This window comes from Anser anser (assembly GCF_964211835.1).
Source record: "Anser anser genome assembly, chromosome: 29".
Lineage (NCBI taxonomy): Eukaryota > Metazoa > Chordata > Aves > Anseriformes > Anatidae > Anser > Anser anser.
The window spans coordinates 2565484-2586248 of NC_139750.1; the positions used below are offsets into that span (position 1 = coordinate 2565484).

At 56.5% G+C, this 20765-nt stretch overlaps 1 protein-coding gene across 1 annotated transcript; it reads right to left on the reverse strand.

The window, feature by feature from the left end:
* On the reverse strand, positions 1-6708 carry LOC310887788 (scavenger receptor cysteine-rich type 1 protein M130-like; the record flags this gene model as incomplete). The annotated part of the gene is made up of 9 exons (XM_083813952.1): positions 6256-6708; positions 5821-6147; positions 5425-5739; positions 4985-5299; positions 4436-4744; positions 3628-3768; positions 2858-2953; positions 1935-2139; positions 1-40 (listed from the first exon to the last, which is right to left on the reverse strand). Exons 1-9 carry the CDS (start codon positions 6599-6601, stop codon positions 1-3), a joined length of 2094 nt encoding a protein of 697 aa, XP_083670078.1. The 5' UTR covers positions 6602-6708.
* Between the last annotated feature and the right edge of the window lie 14057 nt (positions 6709-20765).

Below are 20765 nucleotides of genomic sequence, written 5' to 3' on the forward strand. Positions count from 1 at the left end.
TCAATTTCTCGGTGCTTCCCGGAACTCGTAGTTCCTCATACTGCAGATGAGGGAGTTCAATGTCAGAGACATCACTGCGTACAGAACTGCCAGCACCCAATCTGATGATGGGAAGCAGATGGAGAGGACCTTCAGGGAGGAAAAAATGAGGTGCTGGATGCATAGGGAAAATGCTCTGCATTGATGCCAGGGCTCTGCACTGAAAAAAAAAAATCTGTTTTAAATGAATAGAAGAAACACAGAAGGCCACCAGTCATGTGACAATAGGCACAGTTACAGAAGGACTCTGAGCGAGTCTTTAATATAAAGAGCCACACCACCACCCTTCCTTCCTTGTCAATCCCTTCTGAAGAGCTTGTAGACGTCTATCACAGTACTCCAGTCATGGGAGTGATCCCACCATGCTTCATTACAGCAAGTAGGTCAGAGTTAGCCTGTCTCACAGTCGCTTCCAGCTCCTCCTGTTTGTTGCCCATTCTGCATTCATTGGTGTAGATGCACTTCAGATGAGACATCTGCCTCACCCTCAGCTTCAGCTTTGTTCCCCCAGGCACTTCTCTGGTGATCCCTGTTTTATCCCCTTCCCCCGTCGTAGCTAAAGCTCTCTGGATGAGTCCTGCTAGCTCCTGTGCTAGGATTCATTTCCCCGTTGAAATGCTTTGAATCTCTATGGTTCTACTTAGAGAAGCTCATATAAGCTGAGTTTTGCATTTGAGACCAAAACAGTGTTGTTAACGGATGAGTGTTTCACTTACTGTTGAACCATATCAATGGGTTCTCCATCTCTCATACTGCCCCCCACGACATGTAGGTTGGGGGTATGCAGGACAATGCAATGGGACACAGCCAGGACAGCGGACCCAAAGGGATTAAATAGATACTCCAATAGGTGTTCCAGCCCACCATCCCACTACCAAAAGCAACTCCCAGACTGCAGCAGAGGAGCCTGCTGGGGAAGAGCTGGAGGGCTGTGGGGACCCACCAGCAGGAGCTGGGAGGGCAGGTTGGGTGCCAAGTCCTGCCCAAGGGTCCAACCTTTCTCCCCGTTCAGCTCCTGTAAGAGAGGTATCTCTGCCTGTGGGTGCTGGGCAGGCATCCTTGGGCTCCATGGGGGCACTGCCAGTGAGTGCCTCATGGGGCTTCACAGAGACCCACTTTGTCTGGAAGCTGCCTGTGGCTGGGAGGACGGAAATGTCTCTGTCAGTAGGAATAGTGTCCGGGGACCAGGGCCTCTGGCAGCCCCACAGCCAGACACTGATCCTCCTGGCCCTGACGTGACCCTCCCCAACCGCTGTGTTTCTGAGTTCTGCTCCCCTTCATCAGCCTCAGGGAGATGTCCCGACACCTGGGCAGGGAAGCAGTGGGTCTGGGGCAAAGCCCCAGAGGGTTTTACTATAAACATTTGCAAACACACAGCATAAAAACGGGAATACCAAGAGGGGAAATACCCATGTGTGTCTGCTGACTGCTGGAAAAGGGAGACCGTTCCCTGGCGCTCACAGCTCTCCCAGTGGCACTGAGCTCTCCTCCCTCCTGGCTGCACCCAGCTGTTCGGCAGGGCTGGGCTCTGCTGGCCTGGGGCTCTGGGACCCTTGTGCATGGGGCTCCGGTGACACATCCTGGGTGTCCTCGTGGGGACATGCCAGAGACACCTCTTCAGCATCGTCATAGCCCATGCTTCCTGGGAAGGTGGACGAGGTGTCTCCCTCAGCTCCAGGGGCCCCAGTACTTCTCTGGGAGCGCAGGCTTCCCCCTGTAAGCATCAAAGCAGGCTGTTGTGGTTGGTCCTGTGGGGAGCCCTTTGGGGCTGTACATCACCTTCCTCCTCCTCGCCAGCCCTGAGACATTCGGCCCATTCTCCCAGCCCCCAGGAAATCTCCCAGGACAGGTTCCCCGTGCCGGGAGATCAGGCTCTTGATACAACATGGACTTGCCTGGCGCTGGGGTTGACACCAAAGAAGCGGCAGTGCTGCATTGCCCTCTCACCTGTGGCTGCATCCCTGGGCCCATCTCCCTCCTCTGGAATCCCGGGCACATCCCAGTCCCCCTGCCCAGGGACAGGATCCTCCCCAGGGTCAGAAACCTCCCCAGCATCGTCATAGCCATCTGCTGGGTCACCTCCGGGCAGGACAGGGACATCTGAAAGGAGAGGGCAGGTGGTGGCAGAATGAGAAGAGACATCCTGCAGAGCAGAGGATGGGAGAGTGTGCAGGGACACAAGGCTGACACGCTGCTGGTGTCAGGGCCACAGCAGAGCCTTCATCCTTCCAGCTCTGATGATGACACTCAGTGGCACTGCTGTTTGTCTATCTGCAGGGAGGAGAGATGGAGCCCTTCCCTCCCCTCCCCCTCCAGTCCCTGGGGCTGGCCCCAGACCATCCTCCTCCTCTCTGTGCCTGGGGTAGGGCTGCAGCTGGGTCAGGGACCCCTCTGAAAAGGAGCCTGCAGAGAGCTGCAGCGGGTGCTGTGGGGTGAGCCCTGCTGCCCTGATTGGTGCTCAGCACTGCTGGGGATGCGCACCAAGAGAGCTGGGGCTGCTTGGGGAGGAGATCCCCAGCTCCTCTGGGACCAGCCCCTTCTCAGATGGGCTCCCAGAGCTGCCCTGGGACAGTCCCTTCACTCAGCCCTTGGAGGTCCCCAGGGTGCAGGGTCAGGCAGAGAGGGGCTGTCCCCTCTGGGATGGGCAGAGCTGGTGGGGAGGAAGCTCCTCTGTGGGGACCAGCACCTGGATGCTCTCCCACAGAAATGAAAGCCCCAGCATTTCAGGGACCATGGGCAGGAGCTGCAGAGCACAGCCCTGGTCTGGGGCAGGGAGAAAGGGCCCTGCAGATGTGCCCCCGCAGGGACCTGCACCCACCTGAGAGACTGAACCTCGGCTGCTTCTCCCACGCCAGGCTGTAAGCGATCTCCTCATACACGGCCTCAGGGAAGGGCTCCCCAGCTCTCCCAGAGCCTGGGGACAGAGGCAGGGCTGGTCTGGGGATGGGCAGAGAGGGACAGGAACCCACTGGGCTCCCCCAGCCCCATTCCCTGGGCCAGCACAGGGCTGCAGGGCTGTCCCCACAGCACAGCCCCACTGTGTTGTGTTGGCACTGCGGCCACAACCCCAGGGAAGGCAGCATCCCCATGGAGATGGTCTGGGGCAGCGTCAGCCTCACACCATCCCTTTGGAGACAGCCTTTATGCTCCTTTGGTCTCTGGGTCATGTCCCAGTGCAGACCCTGCACCAGTTTCCGCATTTCCCCTCCCCATGGAGCTGCTCCGTCTCTGCCCCACGCGTCAATAACACAGCCCGTGCCCTGTTGGGGGGTGGCTGGAACCACAGTGATGGACCCTGCTGCCCCACACTCCTCCTGCCAGTGCTGCCCAGAGCACTGCCAGCAGCACATCCTCCCCGTCTCCCTCAGCCCACCTCTCACATTTCTCTCCTTCACCCAGGACTCATGTCCTCGTGGTCTGGGCTCTCTCCACCCCTCCTGCTGCAGCCGCATGGTCTATCAATCCGTGGGGCAGCAGATGGGGCAGGGGGCAGCACACAGCTCTGCCTGTGCCCCTCACCAACATCCCCAGCACACCCAGCCCTGCCAGGAGGCATCTCCCCACCAGGACCACTGGGGAAGGACCCACCTCTGCGCCGAGCCCTGGCACTTCGCACCTGCCCAGCCAGGAGGGCAAGGAGCAGGCAGAGGAGGGCCCCCAGGATGATGCAGATGATGACAGGCACCGAGAGTCTCTCACTGGTGGTGGTCAGAGGGCCCCGGGGGGGATCTGCATGGGCAGGAACATGGCAGGGGCAGCATCAGGCATGGGAGAGGTTGGGGGGAGGACACGCCACTCCTGACCACACAAGGCAGCAGGGGCTGGGGGGACCGGGCTGGGTGATGGGGCAGCTCCCACCCTGCTGGGTACATCAAAGACTTCCCCCAGCTCCCTCGATTTCCTGGGAGTCTCAGAGCCCAGCAGGGAGCCCCTTCCCCTGGCTGTGGGTCACAGCCTGGCCATGGGCAGACCCAGCCCCGGGGGAAGAAAAACTTACCTGCTTGTGGGGGGGGTGTTGCTGTCCTGGGTGCAGCTGCAGGGGAGGAGAAGGAGAGCCGGGCTGGGAGGCTGGGGCTGCGGTACCAGGCAGCCTCCCTGCCAGACGGCCCCAACATGTGCCACTTGAATTGTCCCTCCTGCGGGGCTGGGCAGGGTGTCAGGGACAGGGCCCAGCACCACTGCTCTGGGCTGCTCACAAGACAGTGCAGGCAGCCCAGGGGATGTGCGGGGACATCCAGCCCCACAGAGGCTGCTCCCCACCAACCACCAGCCTCCAAGTCTGCAGGGACACCCTTGCTCGGGCCCACACTGGGGCCATGCCAGGATCCAGTAGGGCAGACGCCCAAGCCAGCTCCTTGCCAAGCCCCCAGTGATGTCTCCAGGCCCCACTGCTCACCTGAGCAATGCACAGCCGCATCTGCCTTATGCTGGCAGGCACCGCTGTCCCCTGGCTGGGCCCAGCAGTCCTGCAGAGACAGCTCCGTTCCCCCGCACTCCATCAGCCAGATGGGGCCCGTCCCCTCTCCAAAGGCAGCCTGGCCCAGGGCATAGACCGCGGGGCCACAGCCCAGCTGCCTGCATGCCACCTCGGCGTCCCGCATGTCCCAGGCATTGTCACACAGCGTTCCCCAGGCGCCGCGGTGCCAGACCTCCACTCTTCCTGAGCAGCCGTCCTCGCCTCCCATGGTGCGGATCTTCTCCCTGTCTGGGGAGGCAGCGACCTCCCATTGCACCAGGACAGCTGGGACAGCCCTGCCAGGTGAAGGGGGCACACGCGCAGGGGCAGCTCCCTACCTGTGCACCTCGTGGAGCTGGGGCATGCAGCCACCTGCGGCCTTTCTGTCCATGTCCCAAAGGAAAGAGAAGTTGGGCTGAGGGGACTGCTTTGGGGGTCATGCAGGAGAGAGCAGGGATGACCTTCGCTTGCATGTCCCCATGCAGTTACCATTGCAGGTGATGTGGGCCTCGTCTCGGAGGTCATCACACGACTGCGGATGCCAGGGAGTAGAGGGACACTGCCAGAAGGAGCTGTTGCTCTTCCCACACTCCACATGATCCAGCCACGCGGTGCCAGACAGCTTGGCATCATTAGAAATTGTTTCCAGGGAGCCTTCATTCCCACAGCCCAGCTCCTTGCACACCAGTGACACTGTCTCGGTAGTCATCGAGTTGGAGCAAACGCTGCCCCACGTCCCGTTGTAGAAAACCTGCAGGCGCCCGGAGCAGCCGTCACTGTTCTCCAGCCTCAGGGCCATGAACTCTGGAAGGAGGAAAGGCCCCAGGGACGTCCTTGGATGTCAGCCACTGATGGCCTTGGCCCTAACTGGCTCTGCCCTCACCCCAGCCTCCCAGGCCCCAGCTCCCAGCCCCACTCCCAGCACAGACCTGAGCAGACAACTCCTGCGTCCTCCTTGTGACCACAGTCGTGCTGCCCCCAGGCCTCAGCAGGGCAGTCCCAGAGAGCAGCTTCGACCCCAGAGCAGTTGACGCCGTCCAGCCAGATCTGCCCGGAACCCTCCCCGAACCGAGCGGAGCCGGCTGCCTCCAGGGCCCCTCCGCAGCCCAGCTGGCGGCAAACGACGGCGGCGTCGGCTAGGTCCCAGGCGTCGTCGCAGACGGTGCCCCAGCGCCCCTGGTAGTAGATCTCCACTCTCCCAGCACAGCGCCCGGCCCCGTCCGCCAGCCGGACCCGCCGGCTCCCTGCAGTGGGGAGAAGCCCCGGCCGTCAGGGGCTGGCTGCCCACCCGGCCCCACACCTGGGGGACGTGCAGCACCACTCACCCCGGCACACAGCCCCCACGTCCTCCATGATTCCTGCTGATGGTGGACTCTTGGGCAGGGAGGTGTTGCAGAGGCTCAGGTCAGCCTCGTGCCCTGTGCACCGCACCCCGTGCAACCCCACGGGGCCCAGCCCTCGCTCGGCCCTCACAGGGGTGTAGGCTGCCTCTGCCTCTCCGCACTGCAGCTGCCGGCACACCACGCTGGCCTCCTGCATGTCCCACTGCTCATCCAGGACTCTGCCCCACGTCCCGTGCTGGAAGACCTCCACGCGCCCATCGCACCGGCTCCCTCCGCCCACCAGCCGCAGGGACATGGGGCGAGCCGGGCCTGGTGAGAGCAGAAATTCAGCCAGGCGCTGCCATGGGGTCCCCAGCTCTGGGTGGCCGTGTCATGCACCAGGGGCAAATGCACTTTGCAGCACTGCCCAGCACTCACCTGAGCAAATGACAGCAGCAGCGTTCTCATGGGAGCACAGAGAGGCCCCCAGGTCAGTCACCGGGCACTGCCCCAGGTGGGCTTCAGTCCCGTCACAGTGGAACGAGTCTCTCCAGACGGGGCCGGTTCCTCTCCCAAAATGCCCTCCTCCAGGAATGGACTCAGCAAAGCCACAGCCGAGGTGCCGACAGAGAACGTGGGCGTCCGAGAGGTCCCAGCGGGAGGCACAGAGGGTCCCCCACGTCCCCAGCACCTCGACCTCCACCCTGCCCGCACACGCTGTGCTGCCATTCACCAGCCTGAACCCTGTGTACTCGAGGACAAAGGAGGGTGAGAGAGGCCACATTTGTGCTCTTGCTCCCACAGGAGCTGCAGGAGAGGCCAAAGGGACAACATGCCTTTCTCCTCCTGCAGCACTCTTTCAGGGCTGCAGACCACCACCTCCCCCCAACTGTCCCCCACCCAGCATAGCCCAGTGACCACCCTGCCCCCACCACAGATCCAGTGGGCACCATCCCACCCTGAGTCCTTACGTGTGCAGGTGACATGAGTGCCATTGCTGTGGGTGCAGGGCTGGCAGCCCCCGTGGGGCAGAAGGAGAGGACAGGTTCATTCCCCACACACTGCAGCTCTCTGTCCCAGACAGGACCGGCCCCTTCTCCCAGGTGAGCTGCCCCATGCACTGACAGGGCTGTGCCACACTGCAGCTCCCTGCAGACCACCTCGGCAGCTTTGGCACCAAAGTGGGAGTCACAGACAGCTTTCCACTGGTCCCTGTCGTAGACCTCCACACTTCCTGAGCAGGGGCTGTCCCCTCCGACCAGCCGGACAAATCCTGGAGCAACCAAGGAGACCTGTGAGTTCCCAGAGCCCTCTGGCACTTCCGTGCCCACCTCCCACCTCATTCCTAAGGTGGCAACATGCAGAGCCCCACAGCCAGCCCAGCAGTTCTCAGTGGGTGCCGATGGCACAAAGAGGTCAGGCCCCCCCTGCTGCTCCTCAGAAACCAGCCCAGCACCCATGGGCTGCCCTCTCTCCCAAGCCCCCAGCCGCAGGCACCGCTCAGGGAAACTGCTGCTGCCCGGAGCCCCTGGGCTGCCCGGTCCCAGACCCAGCACTGCAGCACCCGCAGCATGTGGGCCCAGGGAAATAGGCCCAGGCACTGGGGGCTGCTGCAGCCTGCTCTGCCCCACCGGGCTCAGGCCAGGCTGAGGAACCCCTTGGAGCTGCCAGAAAAGCCCCCTGTTCCCGGGGGCTGCTGGGGCTCTTGGGGAGCTGCTGTTAGATGGGGCACATCTGGGGAGCAGGTAAAGGGGGGTCCTCAGGCAGGGACAACGTGTGGTGCCAGGCATGCACGTCCCCAGCCACCAGCTGGGCAGAGGGCAGGAGAGCAGGCAGAGAGCAGCCCTGGGCTCACACGAGCTCCCGGTGCAGGGGCAGGCACCAAGGAGAACCAGGAGGTGCTGGCACAGCCCCTGGATCACAGGGCAGGCAGGAGACACTGGGCAATGTGTTGGCACTGCCTGGAGGGGCCATGTCTCCAGGGTTTGGCTCTCATGGGGTGACCCTGGGACAGGAACAAGGTGTCACTTGCCAGCCTGCTCCTCTGCCTAAGCCCAGTGCTCCTGCCCTCTGAACAGCCCCTCTGCTTTGGCCAAGGTTCTCTTGTCTGCTGGGGGTACAACCCAAAAGGCCTGGGCCATTGCACGCCCTTCCCTGAGGCTGCTGGTGGCTGGGGGAGTTGCTCTAGATTCCCCTGGCATAGGGACCAGCCTGCCAGACAAGGCCAGGGCGAATGGGAGGAGAAAGATGGGAACCAGCCAGCACAATGGGGAAGGGTGGGGGCTTTCCTCTCCCAGCCCCGGGCACCTCCCCAGGGTTGGCTGCTCCAGCTTCAGGGCCAGGCTGGGTGCGCTCCCACTGGGCTTTCCCCAGGGACAAGGGACACCAGCGGTGACAGACCCAGCTCAGAGTGCAACTTGACACCCTGAGGCATGTTCTGGTGTCCACTTGTTGCTTCCTGAGGTCACAGCCAGGTCCCTTAGAAGTGTCCTGGTCCCAGAGGTAGGGAACAAGTTCAGTCCTTACCTGAACATGTCACTCCAGCATCCCAGCTGTGATCACAGTATGTTTGACCCCATCCGTTGTATGTGCAGTCAGACAGGGCAGACTCGCTGCCATGACATTTAACTTCATCCATCCAAATGGGGCCAGATCCTTCCCCAAAGTGTGCTTTCTGAGGAACTTTGATAGCAACCCCACAGCCCAGCTGCCTACAAACCACTGCAGCATCAGACATGTCCCAGTCGTAATGGCACACGGTCCCCCACTGATCCTGGTGTTTCACCTCCACTCTCCCAGCACAGCGCCTGCCACCATCCGCCAGCCTCACCTCCGCAGCCCCTTCAAACACCAACACAGGAAGGGTCAGGAGATCTTCGAGCCCACACTGCGGGTCTGTGAGTGCCTCCTGCCCAGGTACAATCACGGGCCCCAGGGTGGGAGCCCTGTCCCCATGAGCTGTCACTGGGGTGTTGGGGTGGGGGGTCCCTCCTCCCCCCAAGGGCTGTGCTGGGCTAGGGGTGCCCAGCTCTATCCCTCCTGGGCCATTTCCTGCCCCACAGCCCTCAGCACCTCCTCACCCCAGTAGCCCCCTGGCCCTGACAATGCCCACCTGCACACCACCATCCTGCACGATGCTCCCACTCCTAACCCAGCCCAGCACCCCTGAAAAGCCCCATGATTTTAGGCCCATACTTCACCCTGTCCATCACCTGTCCCAGGCACCTCCCAAATGCACCAAAACTCCTGGGGCTTCCTGTCTTCCCAGGGGACACCAAGTCAATCACAGGGTTTCCCCACAACCTGCATCCCTTCCTCATCCTTGCTCTCAGCACAGCCTCTGCGCTTGGCCAGGACCCAAGGAAGGACACCTCTCTGACACCTCTGGGTGCAGAAGCCCCAGTCCTCTCCATGGGGCACAACCTGCCCTCCTGGGGTCAGGGTTTCCCCAGATCCCTGGGCAGGGAGCAGCACACAACCCTTCCAGGGCACCCCGGACATTGGTTGTGCCCTGGAGGTTGCTGAGGGCCAATGACACCACCTGGGCCTCCTTCAGCTTCTTAGGTGCAGTCCTGGGGAACAAGGGGTCTCAAAAGGGTACCTTAAGGACAAGGTGTTGGGAAATGCAGCCAGGCATGGGCTGCCATAATCATGGGAGCTGTGGAAATGGATTACTCTCTCCCACAAAGACAGGCACAGATTAAAGAACAGGGCTGAGAGACTGAGAACCTTCTGCCTCTCATTTCAGTGGTGCCTGGAAAACAACCCCACTCCCAGAGGGATCCTGATGACCCCGCTGCTGCTGAGGGGGCCCCAGGCTGTGGAACAAAGCACTTACCTCTGCAAGGCTGCACCCAGAGGAGCAGCCACAGCACCCAAGGGGACAGGAGTCCCTCTGTCCCCATCCTGAGGCTCCTGCCCTCACAGCACGGCCCTGCTGCTGGAGTTCCTGGGGACCCACGATGCAGTGGAGGTGATGGGAGGGCAATATTATATATATAATATATATATATAATATATAATTATATATATAATATATATCTGTGCAGATGCTGTCCCAGCTGCAGGAGGAGCCAATCGAAGCAGCAGGCACCTTTTTAGACGTTATCGGCACTTATCTCCCCTCCGACGCAGCCCAGCTCTCCAATGAACTTCTCCAGCGCTCTTCATGACCATATATGAGGGACGGCTCCGCTGCGGGTCTCACGTCACTGCGGTGGGAGATCATCGTGGGGTAGGGCTGGGTGTGGGGGCAGATGGGTCTGACACCCCTTGCAGCCCGCTGTGGGGACCGGGAGCAGGGAGCATCTCCTGAGCTGTAGCGTCCAAGAGCCCAAGGTGCGATTGTCCGGCCGTCCCTGCACCATGGGATCCACGGGGCTGGGCCTGCAGCGGGGCTGTGTCAGGCTGGGAAGGGCCCAGCCCCTGCCCCTGCTACAGCCCCCGCTGTGCTGGCAGCAGCAGCTGGGAAAGGCCCTTGGGCAGGGCCCGAGCCCCATGCCGGGAGCGCTGGCTGGCCCGTCCCTCCCCAGGGAGCCTCCTGTGGGGTCCTGGCAGCAGCCAGAGCTGGTCCAGGGCCTGCCCTGGCAGCAGAGCTGCAGCCCAGAGCCTCAGGCGTCTCCCTGGCTCTCAGCGTGTCACCCAGGGGCCGTTATTCCCCGCGGCGGGTCGGGAGCTGGAGCCTGCCTGCCACTGCAGGTGCACAAACCGCAGCCCACGTGACATGGCGCCCGGGCAGGAAGGCGGTGGTTTTCTCCTGGCCCCGTGCCCAGGCCTGGCCCTGCGCTGCCTCCCAGCCTCCTCACAGCACCAAGCCTGGCAGAATCCAGTAAATCTTTGGACAATGCTCTCAGACATATAGTTTATTTTTTAGATACACATAGTTTTATATATATACAAATGTATTTTTAATAAAAATATATATTTATATAAATATAAAAATATATATTTTTATATTATATTGTATTGTATTATATATTGTACATTATCTGTTATAATGTATATATTATATAAAATATATATTGTATTATATTGCGTTATATTATATATATTATACTGTATATATTACATATATTATATATTACATATTATTATATTATATTTCTATATAATATATAAATGTACATACCTAATAAAAATATAAATTTTATAAAAATATATATTTTATAGTTTTTATATATATTTATATCTTTTATAGTGTTTTAGATACATCTAGTTTATTTTTCAGTCTGGAGGCTAAAGTTAGATTCACTGATCTTCAATTCTTTCCAGCATGGGATATTTCATGATTCTGTCCAACCCAGCTCCGGGTGATGCCATAGCATCCTCACCTGCCATGGGCCTGCTCCTGGCCTGTATTCAGACAGCAATGACCTCACCAACACCTACACAAGTTCTTGGCCTGTTCCAGGCCTGCCAGCTCCTCAGGCACCAGTGACCTCACAGGTACCTGGACAATCCATGGGCCTTGCCCTGACCTATCAGCTGATTGATCACCAATGAGCTCCCCACAGACCCACACAAGCCATGTGCTTATTCCTGGCCTACTGGCTTCTCAGGCGCCAGGGTCCTCACAGCATCTAGCACAGGCCATGTTTGCTCTCAGCCAGTTAGTTACACAGGCACCACTGGCATCCAGATGGCATTCACAGGCCAGGGGCCTGCTCCTGGCCTATCAACTCCTCAGCTGACCATGACCTCATAAGCACGGGTTGCCTAATGGAAGGTGTCCCTGCCTGTAGCAGGGGGGTGTGGACTAGATGGTCACTAGGGTTCTTACAACCCAAACCATTCTATGATTCTGTGATTCTCTGATATCCGTGCAGCTGATGCATACTCGCCATAGAGGTAGTCAGGCTCCAGTGACCTCCCAAGAACTTATACAGCCATGCACCTGCTCCTGGCCTATCAGCTACTCAGTCAAGAGTGGCATTGCGAGTACATTCCCCAGGCATGGGTCTCCTTTCTGCCTGTCGTCTTCTCAGGCACCAGTGACCTCACAAGCTCCTACAAGAGCTGTGAGCCTGCTGCTGGTCTGTCAGCTCCACAGGCACCACTGACCTGAGCACCACATAGACACCTCTTTGCTTTCTGCTCACCTATGAACAAGTGTGATGCACCAGTAGACAGGTGCCTGGGGTTTCTGTTGGATGGCAGGAGTAATCAAGCTTGGGGTGCCATCACTGACGTGACATCCCTGTGGCTCCCACAGGCCCACACAAGCCATGTGCTTATTCCTGGCCTACAAGCTTCTCAGGCACCAGGGTCCTCACAGTGTCTAGCACAGGCCATGTTTGCTCAGGCCTGTCAGCTATGCAGGCACCACTGGCATCACAGGAACATTCACCTGCCATGGGCCCGCTCCTGGCCTATCAGATATTCGGCTGACAGTGACCTCATAAGCACAAATGATCTACTGGAAGATGTCAGTATCCATGCCCTTGACAGGGGGTGGGTGCTCATGTTCAGCTGGCTGTTGACCAACATCCCCAGGTGCTTTTCTGCTGGGCAGCTTTCCAGCCACTCTTCCCCAAGCCTATGCTGCTGCATGGGGTTGTTATGATCCAAGTGCAGGAGCTGGCACTTAATCATTGTTGAATGTCATGTGATTGGACTCAGTCCATCAATCTAGCCTTTCCAGATCCCTCTGCAAACCTTTCCTACCCTCAAGAAGATCAACTGTCCCACCTAACTTGTTATCATCTGCAAATGTACTGAGGGTGCACTTATTTCTCTCATTCAGATCATCCATCAAAATAGTAAACAAAACTGGACCCAGTACTGAGTCCTGGGGAGTGCCACCGGTGACCGTCCACCAACTGGACTGATCTCTCTTCACTCAGACTCTTTGAGCATGGCCTTCCAGACAGTTCTTCAAGCAGCAAACTGTACACTTGTCCAAGCCATGAGCAGCCAGATGGGTTGTCATTCTGCAGGGCTGCTGCTGCTGAGTCCACATGGAGAAGATGTAGCTCCTTCTTTTATGCTTTTTCTAATGCCCTGTGCTCAGTCCTTTCAAACCAACTAAGCATGAATCTGGTGCTTGTGATGAGCTGGTGCTCAGCTCCTGTTCCAGTTACTTGCTAGCATGTATCATTGTCGTTGAGTTTGTACAGCATGGGCATTCTTGCATTCCCTTTTGTCTCTCTTTGCTTGAGTCTGCATTGTCAATGGTAGTTCAGGAAGACTAGAGGGAGTGGCTGCTAGGGAAGCACAAGTTTGCATCTGTCATGGTGGGACTTTGGTCAGCATTCACAGTGCAGTGACTCAAGCTGTGACACAGCCAGGAGTTCTATCCTTTGAGGGAATCGCAAAGGCAATTCCTTCTTGAAGGGCGATTCCATCCTGAGTCCTGTCCTTGCCTGTGCAGCACCTGTCAAAGGGTCGATATAAGTTTCTCCTCAGAAGAAAGGCCCCACCATGAGGGGCTGCCTAGAGCTGGGCTCCTCTCCACAGTTCTGGCGCAGTCTTCTCCTGCAGGGGCTCTCCCTGGACTGCAGCCTCCTTCAGGCCACATCCACCTGCTCCCACATGGGGTCTTCCATCAGCTGCAGTGTGGAGATCTGCTCCAACATGGTGCACCACAGGCTGCAGGGGAACTTCTTCTCCAGCACCTGGAGCACCACCTCACCCTCTTTCTTCACTGACCTTGGTGTCTGCAGGGCTGTTTTCTCTCACATTTTCTCAATCTTCTCTCCCAGATATTCCTGAATGTCATTTTTACCCCTTTCTTTAAAATGCTCTCACAGATGTACAAACAGCATCACTCATTGGCTGAGGTTGGCCAGCAGCATATCCCTTTTGGAGCCAGCTGGAAGTGGCTCTTCTCTAACAAGGGGCAGCTTCTGGACTCTCCTCACAGACACCAGCCCTGCAGCCCCCCTGCTACAAAACCCTTTCCATGTAAGCCCAATACAACCTCCCACCTGCAAAGTAAAAACAGAGCCCAGACAAGCAGCAGCAGACCCATGCAGGCAATGACAAGGCACTGCTGCTGCTTTGGGGCTGCTAGCAGATGAAAACCCTGGGAGAACTGCTCAGAGCTTTGTTTTTGGCTCTGCCCTCCATGGATGAGATAAAACAAAGAGGGTTTTGGCAGGGGGTGAGCTATTCCACACTTGTGCTTAGGTGGGAGGTTAGAAACCAGCCCAGGTGTTTGCACCAAACCCAACACACACACACACACCCCAGAGCACCAGGGACTGTACTACCACGGGCCATCTCTGCACACCCATGCATTTCCCTACAGGACAAGATGGGTGACACACACCTGGCCATTCCAGGACCAAGGGGCCACCACAGAGATACTGTAGCTTGGCTCAGGGCATGTGCTAACACTGGTCTGGGCTGGAAAGCTCCCCAAAGTGCTCAGTGCAGTATTTCCTGCCTGTGAAGTTCAAGTAATAGTCAAACAAGTTGTGTGGAGTGCCCTGACAACCATCTGCACAGCCATGGGCCTCCTGCTGCCTCCTGATATCATGAGGTACATCTGACTTCAGCAAAGCATCCCCACCGATCACCTCCTTGAGTCTTGTGACCTGACCAGATCCATGTCACCTCACCTGCCTCCTCCAAGACTAAGTGATTGCTGCAGGACCTCTCAAGCCCTGCCCAGCTTCATGAGGCCAGACTGCTTCAGTTAGGTGACTAGACCATAAAAATGCAGGATTTGGGGAGTAGGTGATCAGCTTAGGGTTTAGGGATTAGATGTTGCCTTCCAGGGTTAGTGGTTGGGCAGAGTATTAGAAGGAGGCCTGTGTTTTCTGCTTTTCGGGTTCTAGTCTGCATCTAGTGTAGAGAGTATGTTATTTGTTGGGATTTACTTCAGGGCTCTGTTGAGGAATCATGTTAAGGCTGGAATTCAATGCTAGGGACGAAAGGCTGAGGAATAGGCTGAGAAATGAGCTATGGTAAGGCCTTGTGGGTTTGGGACTTGGCTAACCCGTGCCAGGTGAGGTTTGAGGTTAGGGATAAGAGTAGTGGATTCCTTGCAGAGAGAGGGATAGCATTTAGATGTACGGGTAGGGCTTATGGCTACTGCTTAGAAATATTGCCAGGGCTTCACGTGAATGTTTTCTTAGTAGGTGTTGCAGCAGCACCAGCCTAACCTGAACCCCTCTCACCTCTTCTAGATCTTTCCTTTCAGTTAGCCAAGCCAATCTTCTCTCCCATAGATTTCCCACCATTGTTCTCCCAGCTTTCCAATGGCCTCCCCAGATGTGGCACCCTGTTGGGGGCAGCTTTCTGTTGGCCTTTATGACCTCAGATGCTCTGCCTCCCTGCTGTTGGCCAGCCAGGGGCTGGGACAGAAGTGACCTCACAGCCAGGGATCACTAGCTGGGATCAGACACTCTGCCTGACCAGGACAAGTTCCTGGCTTCCAGTCTCCCCAGCTGAAGGCACTTGGACATATGAGACCCCATGGGTGCAGCCCCACTCCAGCTGCTGGCACACACCACCCCAATCTCACACACACTCACACACTTAAGTCCACTGAGTCCACACACTCCCACCTCTACTGTTGCTGACTACGTGGGCACTCTGATGCCGTGGTTCTTGTCCAGCTGCTGCACTTGCCCCTTTGTACAACTATCAGGTGACCTACAGCCCTAGGCAGCAATCCCCTTAGTCCAAATGGTGATGTGGAGAGCTGCTGCCAGTGATGCATCTTGGGTTTCCTCCTAGACACTGGGCTGACAGCCCTCCTAGGGCAGCCCTGGAAGGAGCTGGGACAAGATCTTGGTTCCACAGGAGCTTGTGACTTGGGTTCCCACTTGCCAATGTGCTTTGTGCTCTTCTGGGCTCATGGAGTTGGGCTCTTGTTGAGCTCAGGGCTCTCCTGTGCTGGGCCTGAAAGCAGCCAGGGCAGGATATGAACTGAATTACTTGTCCTGCAATCACTTCCTTGGGCCTTCATTTTGTGTGCAGATGCACTTCTTATCACACAGCCTAACACAATCCAACAAGAACATAAACCTCTGGAGGCATCTGTGTGTGGAGGTCACATACATATGGAAGTGGTATTATGTAAGATATGACAGCAGAGAACTCAAATTGCTCTTCAGAAATGCTTCATAATTAGGGGAAAATCTGTTTTGTTGCATGGGTAACATGTCTGGGGTTCGACTTCAAGGTAGGCTTTGAGGCTGGGGATTAGAGCAGTGGATGCCTTTCAGGGTGAGAGAGAGCATTTAGGGCAGCACTAGATTTTCGGGTTACTAGTTAGAACTATTACCAGGACTTAACATGAAGATTTTCCCAGTGAGTGTTGCATAAACATCAGACTTACCTGAACCCCTCTTACCTCTTCAAAATCTTTCCTTTCTGTTAGCCAAGCCCCTCTTCTCTCTCCCAAATCTCCCACCTTTATTCACCCAGCTTTCCCCTGGCCTCCCCTAATGTGTCACCCTCTTGGGGGCAGCTTTCTGATGGCCTTTATGACCTCAGAGGCTCTGCCTCCCTGCTGTTGGCCAGCCAGGGGCTGGGACAGAAGTGACCTCACAGCCAGCATCCACAGTGCTACAAGGAGCTGTTGTGCTCAGGAGGCCTCTTCCCAGTGCCCCCAGGAGCAGTGGGTGCAGGGGATGCCCTGCACAATCCCTCAGGTACTCTGCCTGCCAACCAGCTCATGCTGCAGAAGGCCTCTGACACAACCAGACTCATCAACATCAGACTCATCAGACCCCAAAGCATCAAATGGAGAAGTGGAGGTCAGTGGCAGTGCCCCTGCTGCTGACATCTGCAAATTACCTCACCTCCTCACCTTCCCCTTGTGGAAGGGACCCACAAGGATCACCAAGTCCAACTCATTTCCAATGGCAGGAGATGTTTTGGTGTGATTTACTAGATCCAGTCTATGAAATTTCACCAGAGGTGTAACAAATAACTCACCAGACTGCTTTCCCTATGCCTGCTGTATTCCCTGGCGTTGCAGAGCTCTCCTTTGCCTGTTCCATCCCAGATCTTGCACTTATCTCTGGGTGGCTCCACCTTCGACATGCTCATGCTCTGTGGGCTCCGTGCCCTGCTGACTCCTTGACACACACTGTCCCTGATGATCCCCTGGGCTCTCCTGGCAGCTTCCACTTCCCTCTAGAAAGATGCCTGCCTGCCTTCACACCTACTGCATGCTGTGGACACAGGCTGGTGAAGTCACCATATCCATGGGTGCAGGGCACCAGCAGGCAACACCAGAATCAGCCCTCCCTGCTTAAAAGCTGATCCTGGGTGATCAGCTGATCTCATCCCCATGAGCCCACAGAGAAACAAACAAAGCCAAGAGCCTCCTTTGAGTCTTCTCCTTTGCAATATCCCTGAGAGCAGCTTCAGGAGAAGAGCTGAGCCTTCAGGCACTGCCCCGAGCAGATCCCCTTTTATGCTGGAGATGCTGGTACAGAGCCGGCTGTGCTAGAGAAGTGCCCCTGGCCTGTCCCTGCCTGTGGACACAGGACTGCCCCACAGCAGCACGGAGAGCAAGCGGTAAGAGCAATCAGTCCTCACAGCAACACAAGGGCTCCAAAGGAGAGCATGGGTGGTGAAGTAAAGCAGATCGGGACAGACCAATCCCTGGGACTCCCTGGCAGTGCTGCTGTGCCAGGACTCTTCTCTCCTTCCATCTCTGCACACAGCCAAGTGCCCCTGCAATTCCACCACAGGTCTCCAAGGAAGGATCTCAGGCAAGCAAGTCACTGCATGGTCCTTCCCTTTATTTAAATACACAGAAAGCCTGGCCCATGATATATACAAAGACCTGGTTTCAAAGAAAACAGGTACATAAAAAGAAGGAAGGGGATGAACAATTATATTTCTTTGTGGAAAACACTAAGGGAAGTAAAGCAAAGTAAAATGAAACAAATAAATAAATTAATAAGGAAAAAAAAGAAAAACAAACAAACAAACGTTTCTAGGTCTCTGCTGAGTAACATTAAGAATGCATTCAGTTTATTGCTTCTGAAAAACCTCCAGTCATCAGTTTCCAAACTGCATCCTTCAGCTCCTGGTTCCTCATGCTGTAGATGAGGGCTTCACTGTGGGAGGCACCACCGAGTACAGAAGTGCCAGCAAAAGATTCAGGGATGAGGAAGAGATGGAGGGGGGCTTCAGGTAGGTAAATGTGGCAGTACTAAGAAACAGGGAGACCACAACCAGGTGAGGGAGGCACGTGGAAAAGGCTTTGTGCCGTCCATGCACGGAGGAGATCCTCAGCACAACCCTGAAGATCTGCACATAGGACACCACAAGTAAAACAAAACAACCAAAGGATAAAGAGACACTAACCACAAGAAGCCCGACCTCTCTGAGGTAGGCATCTGAGCAGGAGAGCTTAAGGATCTGTGGAACTTCACAGAAGAACTGCTCCAGGGCACTGCCATGGCAGAGAGGGAGGGAAGTGGTATTGGCAGTGTGCAGCACAGCATAGAGAAAAGTACTGCCCCAGGCAGCTGCTGCCATGTTGACACAAGTCCTGCTGTTCATTATTGTCCCATAGTGCAGGGGTTTGCAGATGGCAATGTAGCGGTCATAAGCCATGATTATTAGAAGAAAAAACTCTGCTGAAAGGAAAAAGAAAAAGAAAAAAATCTGAGCAGCACATTCCAAGTAGGAGATGATTCTTGTGTCCCAGAGGGAATTGGCCATGGCTTTGGGAACAGTGGTGGTAATAGTGCCCAGGTCAAGGAGGGCGAGGTTGAGGAGGAAGAAGTACATGGGGGTGTGGAGGCGGTGGTCGCAGGCTACGGCTGTGAGGATGAGGCCGTTGCCCAGGAGGGCAGCCAGGTAGATGCCCAGGAAGAGCCCAAAGTGCAGGAGCTGCAGCTCGCGTGTGTCTGCGAATGGCAGGAGGAGGAACTCTGTGGGGAAGGTGCTGTTGGACATTTGCAGCCTCAGGGCATGGTTGCCTGTCCATGGAGGAAAAACACAAAGACAGTGAGGACAGGGTCTCTGAGCAGAATCCACTCCGTTTCTCATCTGGGCACCAGCAGGACCCTGCCCTGCCCCGCCCTGAGTGGGGGGGCTCCTTCCACCCACAGCTTCTCCCTGCAGCACCCTGGGCAGCTCCCTGGGCAGGCTGAGTGCTGAGCCTGGCAGGCGGCAGAGGCCCTGCCCTGGCACACAGCCCCTGGGGCACAGCAGGGACCCTGCTCTGCACCACAGCCCTGGCCACCCCTGCCTGCACCCCGGCTGCACAGCCTGCAGCCAGCCCTGTGAGAAGGAACCCTCATCTCCTGTAACTCTGACAGCTTTGGCTGATAATCCCTGCTCTGAAACTTGTATTTGCCTCTTATTCAAAAAAAAATGAGAGTTCTCCTGAAAGCTCCCAAAGGCTGTGGGATTTGCCAGCAAATCTGGAGATGGCACCAGGAACAACAGCTGTGCTGCCCTGCAGCCAGACACTTACCCTGTTCAGGGCTGGGAAGATTTCTCCCGCAGTGAGCTCTCAGCAGCCCCCATCCACACTGCCTTTAACATCTCCCTCCCTTCTCTCAGCCGCCCTTGTCCCCTGCAGGCAGTGCCCCCAGCCCTGCTGCGCTGTGCAGAGGAGCTGCTCCTGGGCAGAGCTGTCTCTCTGCAGTGCTGCCTGCTTGCCAGGAGCTCCCCTTGGGCCCAGGAGCCCAGCCCAGCTCAGCAGCACAGCTCCAGCTCAACACCTCTCTGTCTCTCCCCTCTCTCGTGTCCCTTGAGATGGCCCTGGTCCTCCAGGGGAACCAATTTTGAAACACACTGAATTAATCACTGATGTTCCTTCCCTCAACTGCTGAAGGAATCTCATTTCCAGCTCTGTCCTTCCTCATTTCAGAAAATGGATGAGGTCCAAGGATCACCTTTCCATGCCCTGTTTTTCGGCAGGACACTCATGCAAGGACAGGAAGGGATCTTCGTTCCTCCTGCTGAAGGAAGGGTTTCAACTGAGTCAACTAAGGCATCTCCTTCTTTGTTTGCTGTCCAGAGGCTAGAAGGGGGCTCAGCTCTCTCCCATGCCTCCCACAACCCACAGGAGTTGGGATTCCTCTTGCTTTGGCTCAGGTTGGCACAAACCAGGCTTCTGCATGTCAGCTGTTTGTGTCATCTCCCAAAAACTTGAATGGAGACAGAGGCCAGGAGAGAGCTGCTCAGATGCAGACACCTTTTGACACTGGAGGTGTAAGACTTGTTCAAAGACATTTCAGGTATCTGCATACTCTGTTGGATTAATTGTGGGAGTCAAGGAATATCTGGGGGCATCATTTTTAAGCGTAGGGAGATTTTATCTCAGAAACGGAAACGAGAGCAGATGCCTACATTTACAGATTCACAGATTCACAGATTTCTCTAGGTTGGAAGAGACCTCAAGATCATCGAGTCCAACCTCCGACCTAACACTAAGTACTCCACTAAACCATATCCCTAAGCTCTACATCTAAACGTCTTTTAAAGACCTCCAGGGATGGTGACTCCACCACCTCCCTGGGCAGCCCGTTCCAATGCTTAATAACCCTTTCGGTAAAGAAGTACTTCCTAACATCCAACCTAAAACTCCCCTGTCGCAACTTTAGCCCATTCCCCCTCGTCCTGTCACCAGGCACGTGGGAGAATAGCCCAACCCCCACCTCTCTACAGCTTCCTTTCAGGTAACTGTAGAGAGCGATGAGGTCGCCCCTGAGCCTCCTCTTCTCCAGGCTGAACAAGCCCAGCTCCCTCAGCCGCTCCTCGTAAGACTTGTTCTCCAGACCCCTCACAAGCTTGGTCGCCCTTCTCTGGACTCGCTCGAGCACGTCCATGTCCTTCCTGTAGCGAGGGGCCCAAAACTGAACACAGTACTCGAGGTGCGGCCTCACCAGAGCCGAGTACAGGGGCACAATCACTTCCCTCGACCTGCTGGCCACACTGCTTCTTATACAGGCCAGGATGCCATTGGCCTTCTTGGCCACCTGGGCACACTGCTGGCTCATATTCAGCCGACTATCCACCAA